This window comes from Lactuca virosa, chromosome 5 (genome assembly GCF_052849685.1).
Source record: "Lactuca virosa cultivar CGN04683 chromosome 5, Lactuca_virosa_CGN04683_v6, whole genome shotgun sequence".
NCBI classification, from domain to species: domain Eukaryota; kingdom Viridiplantae; phylum Streptophyta; class Magnoliopsida; order Asterales; family Asteraceae; genus Lactuca; species Lactuca virosa.
In genome coordinates, this window is record NC_136430.1 from 81,280,468 (window position 1) to 81,302,041 (window position 21,574).

General features: G+C 36.0%; 1 protein-coding gene across 1 annotated transcript; it reads right to left on the reverse strand.

Moving 5' to 3' along the window:
• Positions 1-17,936: 17,936 nt before the first annotated feature.
• On the reverse strand, positions 17,937-18,743 carry LOC145113041 (uncharacterized). The gene has a single exon (XM_079049150.1). It carries the CDS (start codon positions 18,701-18,703, stop codon positions 18,236-18,238), a length of 468 nt encoding a protein of 155 aa, XP_078905276.1. The 5' UTR covers positions 18,704-18,743; the 3' UTR covers positions 17,937-18,235.
• Between the last annotated feature and the right edge of the window lie 2,831 nt (positions 18,744-21,574).

The following is a 21,574-nucleotide window of genomic DNA, read 5'->3' on the forward strand; positions in this document are numbered from 1 at the left end:
CTCTATGGGATCCTTTATAGCTGGTACAACTCCAAGGTCTCCAATGAAGTTCTTTAGCCATATCGCCTCCTTTGCTGCCTCGCTTGCCGCTATATACTCTGATTCACAAGTTGAATCAGCCACTGTCTCCTGCTTGGAACTTTTCCAAGAAATTGCTCCTCCGTTTAAGGTAAAGACTCAGCCTGACTGAGAGCGGAAATTATCCCTATCAGTCTGGAAGCTAGCATCACTATACCCTACAACTCTCAAGTCATCACTCCCACTAAGGGTAAGGACCCAGTCCTTAGTCCTCCGCAGGTACTTGAGAATGTTCTTTACCGCCGTCCAGTAAGCCTTACCAGGGTTCCCCTGATACCTGCTAACCATGCTCAAAGCAAATGCTACATCAGGACGAGTGCAGGTCATAGCATACATGATCGAGCATACTGCAGAAGCATAAGGTACTCGACTCATTGCTGCCATCTCAACCTCGGTACTCGGGCTCTGAGTCTTACTCAATCTAGCGTTACTCTGGATGGGTAACTCTCCTTTCTTGGAGTCTTGCATACTGAACCTCTTCAGCACCTTATCCAAGTAGGTACTCTGACTGAGTCCAATTAGTCTTTTACTCCGGTCTCTCAGAATCCTTATCCCTAGAATATAGGCAGCTTCTCCTAGGTCTTTCATAGAGAAACACTTCCCAAGCCAGGACTTCACTTCCTGCAAGGTTGGGATGTCATTTCTTATGAGTAGTATGTCATCCACATTCAGTACCAAAAAGCTAACTATACTCCCACTAGCCTTGACATATACACAAGCTTCATCTTCACTCCTTGAAAAGCCAAACTCTTTGACTTTCTCATCAAAACAAAGATTCCATCTGTGAGGTGCTTGCTTTAATCCATAAATGGATTTCTCAAGCTTACACACTTTATTAGGGTACTCTGTGCTGACAAAACCCTCTGGCTGATTCATGTAAACATCCTTAGCCAACTTTCCATTGAGGAAAGTGGTTTTGACATCCATTTGCCATATTTCATATTCATGAAATGCAGCAATGGCTAACAATACCCTAATAGACTTGATCTTGGCTACTGGTGAAAAGGTCTCATCATAATCAACTCCTGGAGTTTGAGAAAAGCCCTTTGCAACCAGTCGCGCCTTATAAGTGTGTACATTACCATCCATGTCGGTCTTCTTCTTGAAGATCCATTTGCACCCAACTGTCTTACGATCTGGTACATTGTCAACCAAGTTCCAAACTTGATTGTCATACATGGACTGTATCTCGCTGTCCATTGCCTCTTTCCATTTAGCAGACTCGGGGCCTGCCATGGCTTCCGCATAGCTATTAGGTTCATCTAGACTTACCAGTGTCTCACCTTCCGCATTAATATGGAAACCATAGTAGTGCTCAGGTGCATTCTTAACCCTTGTGGAACGCCTCAGAGGTACAGACTTGTCAATTGGATCAACAGGAGTTTCCTCCTCAAGTTGACTGCTAGGGTTTGAGGTTCCTTCACCACTTGACTCTTGAAGTTCTTCAAGGTCAATTTACCTCCCACTGTTTCCTTGGCTTATGAACTCTCTCTCTCGAAAGACACCCCTTATTGCTACAAAGACCACATTCTCACTGGGTTTGTAGAAAAGGTAACCAAAGGATTTATGTGGGTAGCCGATGAAAATACACCTCTCACTTCGAGGTTCGAGCTTATCGTGAGTCTCGCGTCTTACGAAAGCTTCGCAACCCCAAATCTTGATGTGGGCTAGACTAGGAACTTTTCCAGTCCACATCTCGTGAGGTGTTTTGGCAACCTTCTTTGTAGGGACCAAATTAAGGATATGGGCGGAAGTCTCTAAGGCATACCCCCAGAATGAGATTGGTAGCGTAGCTCGACTCATCATGGAACAAACCATGTCCAACAAGGTTCGATTACGCCTCTCAGATACACCATTCAACTGTGGTGTCCTGGGAGGTGTCAATTGTGAGACAACCCCACATTCCCTAAGATAGTCGAGGAACTCTGTACTAAGATACTCACCACCACGATCAGATCGAAGCATCTTAATGTTCATGCCCAATTGATTCTCTACTTCCTGTTTAAACTCTTTAAACCTATCGAATGTCTCTGACTTATGCTTAATTAAGTAGACATATCCATATCTATTATAATCATCTGTAAAAGTCACAAAATAACGATTAGCATCCCTTGTGGCAGTTTTGAAGGGTCCATACACATCTGTGTGTACTAAATCCAGCAAACCTTCACCCCTAGCACAAGAACCTGTGAAGGGTGACTTTGCCATTTTTCCAAGTAAGCATGATTCACAACTATCATCTGACCTTAGGTCAAATGACTCCAAGATTCCATCCTTTTGGAGTTGGCCTATGCGTTTCTTGCTTACATGTCCAGGACGACAATGCCATAATGATGCTTTATCCAAGTTATTATCTTTAGTAGAATCAATACACAACACATTATTTCCTAAATTATCTACAACAGACACAGCTTCATACACACCATCACAAGGTAATGCTTTAAAATAAAACACATTATTAAAGAAAGCATTTATTCCACCAATTTCATTATCAAAAGAGAATGTAAACCCTTGTTTGTACAAAGCATGAAAGGAAATAACATTTCTTGCCATTTCAGGTGAATAACAACATTTATTCAAATCTAAAGTAAACCCACTACTTAGCAACAAAGTATAAACTCCAATCTTGGTGACAGGTGAAACTTTCCTATTCCCCATGATCAAGTTTATTTTTCCATGCTCCACATTCTCACTTCTTCTTAGTCCCTGCAAATCAGAACAAATATGAATACCACAGCCGGTATCAAGGACCCAAGAGTTAGAATAGGGTGAGTTATTAGATAATATAGTGTAAATACCTGCATGGTTGGGTTTCACTTTCCCATCCTTCAAATCTTGCTGGTACTTTGGGCAGTTCCGCTTCCAGTGCGTCTTTTCATGGCAATAGAAGCATTCAGCCTCTTTTGGGTCAGCAGAAGGAGTAACGAAACCTTTCTTGGTTCCGCTTGAAGAGGATCCATCAAGGGTCTTATCCTTGGTACCCTTCGAAGGGTTCTTCCTCTTTTTCCCTCTACCTTTCCCGATTGCCAGAACAGGTGCGGAGTTTGGAGTAAGAGTAGGAGTGGTAACAACTGACTTACCTTTAAGACCTGATTCTGCGGTCTTTAGGAGTCCTTGAAGTTTGATGAGGGTGACTTCTTCCTTGTTCATGTGGTATGTCATGCGGAATTGATCATAACATGATGGTAAGGAGTGCAAAATGATATCTATTGCTAACTCCTCTGGGAAGTTCACATTCAGCTTCATCAAACGGTCCACATACCTTTGCATTTTCTGCATGTGGCCCGTGATGGGTTCACCATCTTTCATTCGGGTTGTTATCATGGAGGAGATAATTTCATATCGCTCTTGACGAGCACTCTGATGGTAGCGGTCCATCAAATCCTGGTGCATCTCAAAAGGATAGTAGTCCTCATAGTGGCCATCATGATGCATGCCACTTTGCTAGCATCTCTTTCATGTGCCTCATATTCAGCAAACTCCTCAGGAGTAGCAGTTGGCTCAGGTACCTTAAGTTCCTTGTCGAGAACATATTCTTTGTTCTCGTAACGAGTGACCATCTTGATGTTCCTGATCCAATCTGTAAAGTTGGATCCATCAAAGATGACTCTCCCACAAAGGTTCATGAGAGAGAAGGAGCCGGTAGGGTTTGATCCAGGAGCAGCATTGTTGGTAGACATCTAAAAAGAAGAAAAGACAAGTTTAGTTTAGATATAAAGATAGTCCTTAATAAAACACCCAAATGTAATATTAAGGCTAGGATCCAATCACAATATATTATAACTTAGAAGGGGGATGCCGCAATCTAAGCTAAAACATATTTGAAAGGTAGGTGAATGACGATTCACCAATTTCCACCATGAAAACGAAATATATAAATTATTAGGTTTTATTTGGTTTTAGAAACTCCTAGATTCTTTTGAGATTCATTGAACTTTTCAATGGCATGTTTCAATCTCGAGTGTGCCCTTCATGTTTTGTCACTGGGATACCGAGGATCACAAAACAAGGTGTGAAGTAACCAAGCAAATTACTTGGTACCCTTAATGTTTTTCACTTAATCGATGTGCCGGTTAACCACACGCGCTCCACCGACCTATGAAAAAATCTTAAGTCACCCTTTGCCTACCTTGTTAAGTCCAAGTTAGTGTGCCGGTTAACCACACACGCTCCACTAACGACTTAATCAAAGTGCAAAGTGTAATTTCATGGGTTAGCACCTTATTCACATTTTCCTAAAGTAACTAAGATTGGGAATTTATAAAACATTTAGTTACTTTATAATAATCATTATACTTTTAATGAGAATTTTAAGTCATTGTCCTACCCGTTTGACTAACGACCCTCCACCAGTCAAGGAAGCGGTGGGTGAGAGTGGACACCCATTAAGCTGCCATTTTATAGGCAACAACCTTATACCCCCCTGATAGACCGACTTCGTGAATGAGGCCTACTAACGGTAAAACGACTTGATCTTATACATATATATATTATTAAATTTATAATATTAGAAAGTATAAGGGTTGAATTTTAACTTTTAAAATTCTAGGGGTTGGAACTAAAGTTTATTAAGATGGCTTTACATGTTCCAAAACTTGAGGGCAAGTTTTGTAACTTTACAAAACCTTTCAATTCATAACTTATGAGTTATTAAAAATGAAGACTCTTCATTTTTTGTAACTTGTGTGTTCTTGATGTGTGTTTAACCAACTAGTTTTAATCCTACTAACTTAGACACAAAATAAACACACGAAAGGCAGTGTACCTATCGATTAGTAATATAGTTCAAGCAAGTAGGGTATTTAACACAGCGAACGGTAAACAATTAAAATAAATGCTAATATTATCTAAATAAAACAAGTAATAGAAAGGGGGGTTTCTCTAGTTTTGCAAGACTAGAAACTTAACAATGAAATAAAACTCAAACTAAGCAACTAACAGCTAAAGCAAATAGACAATCACTAAATTCAATAATGGAGAAGACTTCTGTTTAGGTTCGACTCATTTACTCATATGGTTGATTTTATGGTAAGTGCAATGGATTATTCGTTATTGGCTACCGATTAGTGTGATTAGGTTCACGTTCGCTATTACTAATCCTTAGAAAACAAATTAATTCAAACATTGGCCAATTGGTTAAACTAATGAGTTTCCTAGACTATTGATTCGGGTTAAGTAAGACTTGTAATTAGCTAATCAAATTACTAATTAAATTAACCTCTTGTTGATGGTTCGTCACACAAGGCTCACGTATTAATTTACCTATCTTTCAGTTAATTCTAGTTTCACATTCGTTATTCCTAGACATATAACTATGTGGTCACATAAATCATATGAAATTAATAACTAAGAGATGTTCATACAACTTAATTACTGATTTATTAACAGAAAATAGTTGTCATTAATCTATGAGGTTCTTTAACAAGCTTAACAAAACAAACTCACCAATTTCAATTAATCCAACCACAAAAATCAACACATAGTCATAAATTCATCTACCCTAAACAGAAGATATGGGTTTTAGCTCATGATTACAGCATAAAGTTTATCAAAAACGAAATCTAATAGTTTACACATAGTTCAAACAAAAGATTAAGTAAAGAGTAAACCTAAATTGCCTTTTATTTTCTCAAAATTGAAAGCTAGGGTTGTTCCACGAGTTCTAGGGCTTCTAGCTGCACCTCCAGTCGCAAATTAACCCCCAAGGGTTCCCCCATTCGTTAGGGTTCGAATGAGAAGCGTTTCTATATACATATTCTGAAAACAGGGGCAACTCGGCGAGTCCAGTGACTGACTCGGCGAGTCCATCACGTAAAATCCCGTGTACGGCAAGTCAGAGTCAAGAATCGCGAAACTTCTGACCAACTCGTCGAGTTGATGGACTACGCGTCGAGTCCACTTGGAATCAACATTTTCTCAAAACACGAAAGTCGTCCGAAATTGTGTCTAGTTTTCAAAACATTTTGAATCTCGTCAATCGGAGTTACGGTTCATGAGATATGGCCAAAACACTGACGAGGGTTCAAGCTGTCCAGCAACATCCTTCTTTCTTCAAAATCCAAGATCCAAGCTTCCAATCGTCAATTCCGCTTCCTTTTCCATCCGATCATGTCATTATTGCTGAAAATGAAATATTAAACTAATTAAGCACCTTTTTTTCATTAAATGAGACAAAATCAACATAAATTATTAAGATAATATATAAATTATATGACTAAATATACCCATATCAAAATACCCCACACTTGACTTTTGCTTGCCCCAAGCAAAACTAAATTTTAGCACACGAATATCACATAAGACAATCCCAATTGAACCCATACATTATGCCAAAACCGTAACGCATACATTTGTGTCTAAAGTTTTCCTAAGGACCCCCCTAATTCTAAATACTAACAATCCTCATAAACACTCGCCCACTTCTTTTGAACAACGCTCATTTTATGCATCCCTCCGAATCCATCCCCAGAAAACTTTCTAACCTCAAGGTATTTTTGGTCAAGTAACCCAAGCATACATAATCTAGAAAATGTTTACAACTTTTCGATACCACAATGGAGCTCTTTGGAATTCTTCACTTCTTTGATAATTTGATCTTGATTTCTTTGAATTCACCACCTTCTTTGTTTGATTTTTGGTATCTTCAACTTTTGAACTTCAGAATTTTGATCTTTTGATCTTCATACTTTGACTGCTCCCAAAATTCTTACAAATTTTCTTGTAATTCTCTCTCTTTTTTTTTTACATGTAACTCACTTTTTTTTTCACTCAATACCTACATGCTTAAGCAAGGGCACTCAACTTCAACCTTTATTGGTTAAAGTATTAGTTTTCCTAGATACATTTCAAGTACACGATGATAAACATATTGCATCCCTCAAACTAAGCGAGGTTGTGTTTTTGTCCCATGATTTCACTAGAATAAAGGGGGCCACAAATGCATTATAACGTGTATAGGCTCAACTAAACATTTGGGTCTTCATAAAATCATCAAACATAATACTAGCATGAACCCTAATTGCTTTTACCAAAATTTTCTAATTTAGCCCTAGCAATTTTAATGAAAAATTTTCAAAATTTTCAAAATTTAACTAAAATTTTAACTAATGTAACCAACCCCCTACCCCACACTTAATTTATGCAATGTCCCCATTGCATATTATACATGATAAAGAACAATAAAATAAAGAGGGAATTGGAACAAACTCCCCTGGGATAGTAGTTGTGAGGTTGATCTTCTTTATTTAAAGCTCCATCTTCAGCTGACTTTAGACATGGGAACAACTCATCCATGCCTTGGGTGTCAAACATCTCGTGTGGTTAACAGCTCTAAATATACAGGAAAAAGTTTCTTGGAAAACTTCAAACTGAACTTCATAAATGTGTATAGTGACCGTCTCGAATGGAATCAAATCGCCGACTTGAAAATAAAAGACTGAGAAACTCGCCAAGTTATATGTGAAGACTCGTCGAGTTGGATCGTCACTTGGGCAGAAGTCGCTAATTTTCTCTAGGACTCGTCGAGTTATAAGAATGCACTCGACGAATTTTCGGCTCTATTCAGGTAATTTCTTCTTTCTGCTTTAGTTCTGATTTTGTCTTCAAGGAGGGTATTAGGGTAATACATCTCCTTATTTTCTTCAATGACGAGACCCCTTTTTAGCCATTATAAACATTGGACTCATAGTATCACTCAAATCTTCTAATCTTCTCGTAAACGACTCGACCCCTCACTTTATTCCTCACGCTTTATTCGTTCATTCTATCCCTCACCCTATGTTCTGAAAAGATCAAAAACAAATACCAAGTAATAAAAAAATCAAAATAAAAATCCTAAATTATCCTAGAAGTTTAGAAAGAAAAAGAAAAGCAAACTCTAATGACGGGTTGCCTCCCGCAAGCGCTTCTTTTTGTGCGAGTCTTTAGCTAGACTCTCAACTTAATAAACTTCCAATAAAATCAATGCCAATCCATCCGTTGCATTGAATATCTTCTTTGGTGGACCAATTTGTAAAATTTGGCTCTTTGCTTCTAAAATTGGCCAAACGAGCTTGAATTTATGTAACCCAAGAATCTTGACAAGGGTTGGAACCAGTCGGGTACTAATCAGAAATGGATCGTGCCTCAGAACTTTCTCCAAAGTTGGAATCGTCACCCCATGCTTCGAAACACAAACCGGAAAAACAGGGAGCCCTATCGTGGTAATGGTCAAACCATAACTTGGTTCCTGCAACTTAGGTTTTTCTTGTTCTTCATCTGACCTCTCTGCTAGCAATCTTTCCAGCTCCTCCAAATCTTTTTATGGATTAAATTCTTCATCATGTAGATTTAGCTCTTGTAACTCAGATTGCTCTTGTGTGTTGGGCAATATGTTATCTAACCATCTTCCAAATTCCTTCAAATCATCATCTGAGTCATACTCCTCATCTTCTTGCTCAATTTCCTGTACTACTTCCTCAAGAAAGGCATCAAGAGCATCGAGATTTGGAAAATACATAATAAAAAAAAATAAAAAAAATTAAACTAAATATAAAAAAAATCAATAAATTAAAAATGATAACAATTAGCAAATAAAATTAACTATTTGAACCGTTCCCCGGCAACGGCGCCAAAAACTTGATGTGTGTTTAACCAACTAGTTTTAATCCTACTAACTTAGACACAAAATAAACACACGAAAGGCAGTGTACCTATCGATTAGTAATATAGTTCAAGCAAGTAGGGTATCGAACACAGGGAACGGTAAACAATTAAAATAAATGCTAATATTATCTAAATAAAACAAGTAATAGAAAGGGGGGTTTCTCTAGTTTTGCAAGACTAGAAACTTAACAATGAAATAAAACTCAAACTAAGCAACTAACAGCTAAAGCAAATAGACAATCACTAAATTCAATAATGGAGAAGACTTCTGTTTAGGTTCGACTCATTTACTCCTATGGTTGATTTTATGGTAAGTACAATGGATTATTCGTTATTGGCTACCGATTAGTGTGATTAGGTTCACGTTCGCTATTACTAATCCTTAGAAAACAAATTAATTCAAACATTGGCCAATTGGTTAAACTAATGAGTTTCCTAGACTATTGATTCGGGTTAAGTAAGACTTGTAATTAGCTAATCAAATTACTAATTAAATTAACCTCTTGTTGATGGTTCGTCACACAAGGCTCACGTATTAATTTACCTATCTTTCAGTTAATTCTAGTTTCACATTCGTTATTCCTAGACATATAACTATGTGGTCACATAAATCATATGACATTAATAACTAAGAGATGTTCATACAACTTAATTACTGATTTATTAACAGAAAATAGTTGTCATTAATCTATGAGGTTCTTTAACAAGCTTAACAAAACAAACTCACCAATTTCAATTAATCCAACCACAAAAATCAACACATAGTCATAAATTCATCTACCCTAAACAGAAGATATGGGTTTTAGCTCATGATTACAGCAGAAAGTTTATCAAAAACGAAATCTAATAGTTTACACATAGTTCAAACAAAAGATTAAGTAAAGAGTAAACCTAAATTGCCTTTTATCTTCTCAAAATTGAAAGCTAGGGTTGTTCCACGAGTTCCAGGGCTTCTAGCTGCACCTCCAATCGCAAATTAACCGCCAAGGGTTCCCCCATTCGTTAGGGTTCGAATGAGAAGCGTTTCTATATATATATTCTGAAAACAGGGGCGACTCGGCGAGTCCAGTGACTGACTCGGCGAGTCCATCACGTAAAATCCCGTGTAAGGCAAGTCAAAGTCAAGAATCGCGAAACTTCTGACCAACTCGTCGAGTTGATGGACTACTCATCGAGTCCATTTGGAATCAACATTTTCTCAAAACACGAAAGTCGTCTGAAATTGTGTCTAGTTTTCAGAACATTTTGAATCTCGTCAATCGGAGTTACGGTTCATGAGATATGGCCAAAACACTTACGAGGGGTCAAGCTGTCCAGCAACATCCTTCTTTCTTCAAAATCCAAGATCCAAGCTTCCAATTGTCAATTCCGCTTCCTTTTCCATCCGAGCATGTCATTAGTGCTGAAAATGAAATATTAAACTAATTAAGCACCTTTTTTTCATTAAATGAGACAAATTCAACATAAAGTATTAAGATAATATATAAATTATATGACTAAATATACCCATATCAGTTCTTTTAATGGAATTAAAACAAAGAGACTTTTGGTTATCCATAACTTGAGGACAAGTTATGGACTCCATTAAAACACATAACGATCATGAATTCAGCATTAAACAAGTAATTCCTATGATCTATCAAGAACTCATAAGAACATGAATTAATCATATCAAAATTTCAAAACATATGAACACATATAATCATGTAATTTTGATATTAGCCATTGTAAATGGATTAGAACAACCATTACATCAACTAGAACAAGTTTTAAAACACCAAAACAGTTTAGGGTAATGTTTCTAGTCCATTTCCAGCAGCAAAACTCGAAAAACTGCACTCAGGGGCTACTACTCGTCGAGTGCAAGAACCTACTCGACGAGTAGGATGAGTTTGGTCAGGGACTCGTCGAGTCCCCCCACGGACTCGGAGAGTTCATGCGTCAGAATGCATAAAAACGAGTTTTTTTCACAATTTTGCATCAAGTATCAAAATAAACAAGCCTAGGCTTTGATACCACTGATAGGTTTTGAGCATTCTAACACTCCTAAGTGTACATGCAACCCTAGAAAACCTTGGATCTATGTTTGTCTAAAATACATGCAAAATACTTTTTCCAAGGTTCATAATCCTATCTAGCATACATGGGGAACATTAATCATAAAAGATGGCTAGGATTACATACATTGTAGTTGCGTTGATTCCTTGACAACCTTGAGAGCCTAGCACCCCAAGTGTGATGCCTCAAATGTTTCACACAACACCAAATGCTCTTGGAATAAACTTTGAGAGAATTTGCTAACACTTGAAAGCGGCCTTGCCCTCTTGTCTCACTAGTGTAGCCGATTTTGGTAGATAACATGTTCTTTATATAGTGTGTTGCATTAGGGTTACACCATGTAAACCCTAATGTAACATGGCTCTTCATTTCCATGACCCATGGGTTTGTAACTCCCATGGAGCATCCATGGAGCATCCTATGGACCTTAGCCCAACTAGATAATCCGTGAAGCATCTAGCCCACTATACAAGTATGGATGATTTACACAATCAACCCATATATTTAATTAGTCTCCTTTTTGATCACTTAATTAATTCTTGATCAATACTAATTAAATAATATTATTAATATATTAGAACTTATAATATATTAATAAACCACAAGTGTTATTTCTCTCATTTAGTCTATCCAAATGCATGATGCCATGCAACCCAAATGGACCATGTCGGGTCGGGTCAAGTACATACCAGAAATAGTTATGGACTTAGACACCTTATCCAACAGTTGAGACATCAGATCTGGACTGAATGAGGTCCCTTGAGTCCAAAGATCCAAGCTTTATCAAGCTAGTGACAAGATTTTATGCATTAAACCCCATATAGAGCTTATTATGACATTTCGAGCCCTAGATGCCATGCATGGACGTAAAGCTTGCAACTTTACATGGTATTTCAGCCTTAGGAGGCTAGATCTAGAGTTTGGGACATTATTTCTGCTTAGAATCGTCTGAATGAGAATTTGTCTAGAGCGACTCAACGAGTGCATGAGCCAACTCGTCAAGTCAGTAAGGGTTTCCCCGATAGTCTGAACACACTACAACTCAGCGAGTTGACGAGACAACTCGACGAGTTGAGTTGGAGTTTTCCCGATTTTCTGAGGATAGGAGGAACTCGACGAGTCACATAGGTGCACTCGCCGAGTTGGGTCAACAGGGACTGTTGAATCGAGTATTGACTTTTACAGGACTGGAGGGTCCGACTTGAGCTGTGAAGATCGGAGGGTCTTCACTGAGACACATAACCAGAGGGTCCACACTGAGCCGTGAGACCGGAGGGTCCATGCTGAGCTATAGCCATGAGAGGCTTACTATTTGTGTATGTGGTATTTTGGGGAACTCACTAAGCTTCGTGCTTACTGTGTTGTGTGATATGTGTTTCAGGTACTTCTCAGGATCGCGGGAAGGCACCGTCTTGATTGTACACACTTGTTCGAGATTATGTTGAGGATTCTGGGATACTATCAGTTGTTTTGTTAATTTGTGATTTTTGACAAATGATACATTATGATTTTGAGAAAATGTGATATGGAGTTTTATGTGATTTAAAAATGAAAAAAATTTGTTTGAAAATTTACGGTGTTACACAAATTGACAAAAAGACTTAGTCTTATGTAAGGTTACATCAAACAAAAGACAAGAATAATTAATGCATGGATTGACACACTATCTCGGAACATTTCTTCATCTCGTACCACAAACTCCACTCCGGACTTCAACCACCATCTCGTACCATAACCATTTCGGACTTAAGCCTGACTTCGGAACTTCAAGAGTTAGAGATTGCTAGAGGTTCACTTTCAGGTTCCAACAATCCATCCTCATTCACTATTGTTTACCTCCATCGTCGACGCCACCCTCACCTAGGTCAGAATCTTACATTTTGAACTTCAAATATGTAAAATCTAAACTTCGAATTTGAACGAACACACCTAAGGTTTCATATTATGACGAACTAATCTAAAATTGTTCCTTGCAGTAACATGATCACCATTACGCGATTTGATGTGACTTGGAGAACAATTGGTCTTGTATTAACATAAAATCAGTATTCTATGTTCTTGAGAAAATTGGCTTCGATTAGATGGAATGGTTGTCATTTCGGTCTAAGTAAAAGTGAAATAGACTCAAGACAAGAAGTCTAGAGGTATTTTTTTATAGTTTGGCATCACTTATAACATTACATGGTCCTGTAGTTTTCAAAATCAAATTTACACTGGTCATTTAATATTTTTCATCAAAGTTATAACTCTTTTATTTAAAGTCTTATAATCATTCAGTTGCTTTTAATTTCTCTATGAACATGTTATTATTACATATAAGATAAAATAAGTTAAGTATTGGTGCTAATTTTAGTTAATCATATGTGTATATGTGTGTCTTAATCCCGAAAACACATGTAAAAGCCTTTGGGGTATTGTCTACACGTTTGAAGTGAGTACATACTACTTAAGCACTTGTTTGTATCATGACAAAGTACTTTCCAACCATAAAAGAATTGATGAGTGATGATTATCGAGCTAATTCATTTCCACATCTTTCTCGTGTTTCTTATTATGTGTCCGGGGTCAACATAACAAAGAATAATTTACCTACTTGATTGCTTCCACATCGGACCAATTCCCATCGAGATGAATTTCCCAAAGATTTGGTTTTCAATTGGAATATAAATATGTATGTAATCACTCGCCTATTCCCACTTTAGATTAAAGTATTCACAACAAAAAAACATCACCATATTGGAAGACAATCCAACAAAACTTACAAATATTGTTTGTCGTTATCATCATTTATCTGCATAAAACATTTGTTTGAGAACATTATATTTTCCAATGTATCTGATTTGTTTCTAAGCTTAACTTGGAAGCCACCAAATAACCCACCATATAGAAGTTGATATCAAAAGACAAATCCACACCATAGTATGTGTACTTTGATGTCATATATTGTATGACATTATGTAGCATCCGAATCCTTGACGTACTTAATTTATTGAATTCTCACATTTTGTAGGAGGGTCACGACGTGAGCCATAGTGGTTAAGACATGAGTGACCATTGACCATTTGACCCTTATTCTTGAAGTCTCACGGCGTGAGCATGAGGCCTCATGAAGTGACTAAGGCCTAATGACCCAAAACCCTAATTTTCGAGTATTTAATGAAATAAGAGAGCTAGGGTTGCCCATCATCAGCCTCTCTCACTCCCTAACCTCCTAAAAACCCTAGATTCAACCTCCTTGAGACCTTTGGCCGTTGTTGGTGACCTTGAAGAGCTTAATTGGCGATCTTTGGTCCATTGATGTGGAAGAGGACTCTTATGGTGGTTCATTTTGGCAATCTAGCTTCTACCTCTTGGTCTTGCTGAGCTTTTGGACCTCTGTAAGTCATAAAGCTCTAACATTTTTGCCTCTTGCATGATAGATATAGGTTTTGGAGCTTTCGTTGCATGGTTGGGTTGTGTAGCATGCGTAGGATCCATAAAGTTGGCAACTTTATGGATCATTGAGACATCTTTCGTATATGAGGCTTTAAATCTGAGTTTTGGTGTTGGTTTTAGACTCCAAGCATGAGTCTTGATCTTATTACCTTTCTTTTGACCTAGTTAGTATCTAAGTCATGCACTGGACATACATGACTGAAAAGCTACGATTTGTATAATCCTTAGGGTCGAGGAAGGTCCTCTAGAAGGTCCCAAAGAATATATTAAATGATTAAGATCTTAATGCTCAAAGTTGGTCAGAACAGATCTCACGACATGAGAAATGAGATCTCACGACGTGAGAAATGAGGTTGTCCCGATATGAGAAATTTGGTTGGATGAGTTATAACTGATTCGACCCGCTGAGTGGGGCCAGGTCGAGTCCATACTCACGACGTGACCATAGAGCATGTCACGACGTGAGGGTGAGCTGATGGAAATGTTGACCGTTGACCTTAGGCGTTGACTTTTGATCAGAGTTGACTTTTGGTTAACTCTTGGTTTTGAAGAGTAGACTAAGATTTTGCCATGTATAATTATCTAGGTGTGGTGTAGCACCTGTGTAGCTGACCGTGAGAGCAGCAATAGTTGATTATCGATCGAGAGGTGAGTTTGCTCAATATACTATAGGACACTAGGATATGTTATGTGTTTGTAGTCTTTGTGACTCTTGTTGTATGTGTTATATGCATGTGTGCCTGTTTGCTATATGTATGTGGGGTGAAATAGACCCGGGGGTGAAATAGACCCGGTACAGACTTGTGCTGACATGTGAATTGAAATAGACCCGGTGGTGAAATAGACCCTGGGGTGAAATAGACCCGGTACGGCTTTGGGCCGACACATGAGTTGAAATAGACTCGGGGTTGAAACAAACCCGACACAGCCTTGAGCTGGCAGATATGTATGGTATGTGGTATTTTGGGGAACTTACTAAGCTTCGTGCTTACGGTTTTCAGTTTATGTTTCAGGTACTTCTGGATCAAAGGGGGAGAACTAAGGATGATCGCATCGCACACACCATGATTCCGTTTTATTGACTCTAGTGTATTGAGATGATTGATTGACATACTCTGATTTTCTTTTATGGCTTTATGAACACGTCTTGCTTAATGGTTTTACTATTATGAAAACGAAATTTTTTGTTGTAAATTTTGGGACGTTACACATTATTGATTAGCTCCTACAAGCCTCTAGTACAAAGAGGGACTCAATATATATATATATATATATATATATATATATATATATATATATATATATATATATATATATATCAAATGAACTCATTTTAAACAAAAGAAGTATGTATCGAAGGTGTTTGAGATAAACATGTTAAATCCTTAATCCATATATAATAAGAAAAACCTAAAACTACGAAACATATGTTGTTCGAAACGAATGTATTTTAAAACTTTGGAATGTCTAAAGCCCAAAATTTTGGATTACTGATTATTACGGGGAAAATGACTTATCAAGGTAATTAACTTTTCGGTATGTTCACATCTGGGTAACTATCTTTTTTTTGTATACATTTAGGTAACAAACTTGTTGGAAGTGTTCACATATGACCATTATGACATGCTGTAGCAGGTTACATCCTAGATGTGAACACTTTTGACAAGTTCGTTACCTAGATGTGTACAAAAAAAATAGTTACCCAAATATGAACAAAACGAAAAGTAAGAGTAAATTACATGAATGGTCCCTATGGTTTAGAGGAATTTGTGTTTTTGGTCCCTAACTTATTTTTTTAACTCGGATCGTCCCTACTATTTATTTTTATTGCGCGTTTGGTCCCTGTCTTACCTAAAAAGGCTATTGTGCCCTTATTAATTTATTTTTTAATTAGTTTTCTTATTTATGTATTTATTTTTTATATATTTAAAAAAAATTAATAGACCCCACATATCTGTATCTCCTCGGATGATCCCTACTGTTTATTTTTGTTATGTTTTTGGTCTCCGTCTTACCTAACAAGACTATTGTGCCCTTATTAATTAATTTTTTTAATTAATTTTCTTATTTATGTATTTATTCTTTATATATTTAAAAAAATTAATAGACCGTACGAGTTAAAAAAATAAGTTACGTAAGACAGGTACCAAACGTGCAACAAAAATAAACATTAGGGACCATCCAAGTTAAAAAAACAAGTTAGGAACCAAAAACACAAATTCCCCCAAACCATAGGGACCATTCGTGTAATTTACTCTTACTTTTTGTTTTGTTCATATTTGGGTAACTACTTTTTTTGTACACATCTAGGTAACGAACTTGTTGAAAGTGTTCACATCTAGGATTTAACCTGCTACAGCAGGTCATAATGGTCATATGTGAACACTTCCAACAAGTTTGTTACCTAGATGTGTACAAAAAAAAAGATAGTTACCCAGATGTGAACATACCGAAAAGTTAATTACCTTGATAAGTCATTTTCCCGATTATTACGTGTCACATAAATGCGTCTGAAATATATGTTTCAAATAAAATATGTTTTGAAATGTACGGAATATCTAAAAGGTTGTATCCCACAACATTTTATGTCACATGTAACTAGGGGCGTTCAAAAATATCCATATTCAAAGCTTCGATCCGAAAAATCCGAAAATTTGATCTCAAATTATCCAAAATTTCAGATATTCGATTTTTCAGATTCGGATAGTAGTTTTGTAAAATTCTGGATATTTCAGATATCCAAAATCCGATTTTGTTTATATATTTTATTTGTAATTTTAGCCCCGTATATATATGTTAATAACTACAATATATTCATAATACACTTAATTAAACATCTTTGTAGTAACAGAAATGAAAAATGGAAGCAGTCACATATGATTTTGTCTTTAATTTTGATATATTATATTACCTAGGAATATAACAACTATAATTTAAAGATAAAATGAATGAGAATCACCATCTTTTTCTACACATAAAAAACAAACTGTCCCAAGTCGCAACTCACATATCATATCGTAGATTGAAGAAGTTAGTTTAGAGTTTAGTTAACACAAAATATACCATTTAGGACATTAGGTGTGCTTTTTTAAATATGACATTTATTCATAACTATTACATTGGTTTCTATATTATAATTGATTTAATTTTGGACCAAAATCTAAATTTTTCGGATATCCGATTTTAAACACCCATACATATAACTTGTCAAACTATCATTTCAAAACAAAATTAAGATAATCCAAAATGCAAATATTTCGTAGATGGTCATTTTGATAACTCGCATATTATTTACGTAAATGCTAATAAGAATACTAACATACTATTTTTTAATATAACATAAATTAAAGTTTGGTCGAATAAGTTGTTACATTTAAGATATATTTGAAAAACTTTATTAGTATAAGATATTTCCTATTAGAATATATTTTTAATAAACAATATATTTACTTTTGGGCACTTGCATTCTTTTGAATTTGAACAAGTCATGTTCTTCAAGAGTCTAAACAGATAGTCTTGTGGCCATGCATGAAATTCTCGATCTTTTTTATTTAACCAATATCTTTATCACCAATACTTTATACTTTTTAGAAACCAAGATTTCCGTTCTTTTACCACTTAATTTTTGAATATTTAATCATCGTATTTTAAATCAATTTGTATTTATAAGATAAAAATACTGAATTTAGTTTGATTTTCAACTTATTATTTGGAACCAGTAGTTGAAAAAAGACGTTCTTCAACTGAACCCCGAATAAACTTGGATTTAAAATCCTAAAAAGCAAAACATGTATTTATTATCAAAACTAGCGATGAGTTATACTGCTTTTGACTACCCATAATCGCTAACAAACCAACGAATCTATGACAAAATGACAAAAATACCCAAAGATCACCACTCAGAAAACGAGTCACTGAAAGTTACAAATTTTCATATAACAACATTCGAAACCGTATTATACCAAAACGGTAATTTCTGAATTTCTGAATTTCTGAATCACTAGAACAGTAATTTAGTAAATTACCGTTCATGTGGTGGGCTCCAATCAAACTTTGCCACGTAACCAGGAAAGGGGCTAGCGCGTGGAGACCTCATGGGAAGCTCGTCTCTACGGTTGCCATCTCTATCGTAATAGATTACACCGGAGAAATCCAACGGCTGACATTTATCACCCATCAGAATTTCCTTCTGCCACACACCATCGTCTGCAACGCCGTCACCTTTCGTGTTTCCTGATTCTCCGGTTCTGCTTTTCCGGCGTCCAAACTTCATATCCTTGTTGCTTATGGTGGCGATGAGTTTCTTCGGCCACTGAATCATGCGCGAGTCTGATGAGATCTTTGAGTTATCCTTTAGCTTTCGAGAAGCTATGATAGCTCGTTTGGCGCAGATCAACCATAGAGCTGTAATTGATCGCAAAACTCCGGCGGAAATTTGCTTTGTCTTGCCGCCGGGGGAGTCGTGGCGACGAAGTGTTATACTCGTCATGCTGGACGCAGGGAGCGATTGCAATTTGAGGAAGGAGGATGTGAATTGGGATATATATATAAAGGTGAGAGAGATTGATAAAGGTGACTGACAACAGCCGGTGAACATATAGGGTTTGACTGGCTCAAACTAACATTAATATTTTTATTTTTCTTATCTTTTCAGTTGTATTACATCATCAAATATATAAGTCGATAAGCTCATGATTTATTTCGTCTATATAATAGTTATCATGCTTTTCTTTTCAATTATTTTATGTATAATTCATTATGTCATGTATTATTCCATGTTGACTTCTATATATGCGAATAAATGTCGTTCAAATTAATTGTTGATAAAATATTCGTAACCGTAATATATATATATATATATATATATATATATATATATATATATATATATATATATATATATATATATATAGAGGAATGATCATTTGAGAACCTATAGTTTCCCGAAAACCAAACAAGGACCGTTATATCAAAATAAAAGAGGGTCAAGATGATCTGTGACATTTTTGTAAATAGTTAAGAAAAATAAGACACGGGGGTAAAGAAATTAAAATGAATCAAGGACATTTTAGGAATTATCTTAATTCTCTGATTACACCTCTTATTTAAGTCTCTCTCTCTCTCCCCCCTCTTTCACGTCATCTTCTTCACCGTCTTCCGTCTCCGTCCCTCCTCTCTTGATCGACCACCTCTACCTCTGCAACTAGTACAAATCCACCGTCATTCATCTCCAAATCATCGATGAATAATCCACGATCCAAGAGATCGATTCCGGTCGTGTTCATCTTCGATTGCAGAAGTGTTCATCGAAAACCTAAATCGTTCGGTGGTGGATCAACTAGGTACTCGTGACAAGCTAACAAATTTTTTCTCTAATTCTCCATCTTCACCTTCATCGTCTGCAATTGCACAAAATTGTCAGGACACCTGTCTCTATTCCAGATTTACATTTTGAATTTGAAAATGTATCTTAAGAAATTGTTATACTTCATCTGCAATCGGTTTTGCTACTAAATGCTAACTAGGTTTGACATCTAAAACATCAAAATTCAGCTCTTTCTTTGGGACAGATGTTGCAGTTTACATGTTTTGTGCTTTTCTAGGGTAAAAAGTGAAGTATATTTTCATAAACACTTCCATGTTTACTGGGAAATTGAATGGTTAGAAGATTTGAAATTTATGTTAGAAAGTAAAAACTAGTTTTGTTGATTGTGTAGATGTGGTAGGATCAGCAATAGGAGTGACGATATTTTCAGCCATGCTAGCTTCGTGGGCCCTCACCTTCACCATCGGAGGTGAACGTCTTTTTGGGCATACATGGGATGAACTGGTAATGTATAATGTTGCTGACAGATATGGTTTGACAGGTTGGATTTAGTTATTGGAATTGGAATTGTAAAGTCTGGAATGGAATTGGAAAAACACTAGACTCATAACTCATTTTGTTTGAAACTCCAAGAGATAATATGAATTATGTATTATTCAACTTCAAGTAGTCTCAGAAGTCACTTAAATACATATAGCTTGAATTTTTTATTCATGTCATCAACTAGGTACTCGTGACAAGCTGACAAATCTTTTCTCTAATTCTCCATCTTCACCTTCATCGCCTTCCATTGATTCTCCTCAACCTCATACGGTACCTTGTTTCTTATTTATATCATATCATCACACTAAATATGTGTATTGTTTGCTTTCCGATTTTGGTACTAGAAAGTTGTAATCGTATCGACTTTTTTTTTATTTAATTGATTTTATAGCGTAGGAGATGGATGATCTTCCTATTCGTTTTTAAAGTTCTATGAACCTGGCGTTAGGTTTATAAAGTAGATCGATGTGATTTAGAAATCGGTGAGTTTATTCAGATGTTGTTAGCTAATGATGTTATTTCAGAAAGTGAATGTAATTAAGAGCAGATTTTCGATTTGAGACCTTGAATTTCAATTTATATAGACAAGAAGAACAAATTGTCATTTTGAGGTTTTGTGTTTCACAAGATTAAGGGGAGATCTGTGATGAAGTGTACTTTGATACACCTTTAGATTTCAAGGATAATTTAGATCAATGAACTTTTCTCAACATCTGCTTATCATGTATATGAGTCACGTGTACAAGTCAATCAGGAAATTGTAGGAGCAATGTTGCCTCAACTTAGTGAGTTTTTGCATATGATTTTCATTTGTTCATGCTTTACAAAAACATTGTACTGATTATTCAACTATTTAAATCAAGGGATAATCACAAAAATGAACAAAATACAAAAACAAAATATATTTTTGATCTTATTTTCTCAACTTATTATTATTTTTTTAAAAAAATAAATAAATAACCTTATCTTGAATGTGATGTTTTCGAATGTTTCAGGTGACTTGTTGAAGTTGTTAAACGTGTCCCTAGATGAAAAATCTTGCCAACTACATATGGCCAATTGAAGTCTCCTATAGGAAAGCATCGTTTAAAGGTTATTTTTTTAAAAATATTTTGCCTTTATCTGTTTTTTTTAAATAGGCATAATAACAAATTTATATCAATAAGTAATAAACATCTAGTTGCAAATTGTGGAGTTCATTGCAGTTTTATTGAAAACTGGAAACAAAGTTACAGAAAAGGAATTGGTCATCTCTAGAACCATAATAAGAGTTCTTGATCTTTTCTTCGAGTAAGCCACAATTATGTCACTAAAATGTCAAAATTAACCATTTTCTAAATATAATTAATTAAACTCTATATGTGGTGCATATTTTAATTGTTAAATTTTCCTCTTTAGTTACAAATAAAGTTGTGCATGGTTTTGGATATGGAAATTTCAGCTCTAGGAAAGATTTAGCATTCCATATTATTGAAGACTCAAGACAACATC

Excerpts from the sequence above, each read along its gene's own strand:
- LOC145113041 (XM_079049150.1), bottom strand. The coding sequence starts at position 18,703 with ATGACGAGTATAACACTTCGTCGCCACGACTCCCCCGGCGGCAAGACA.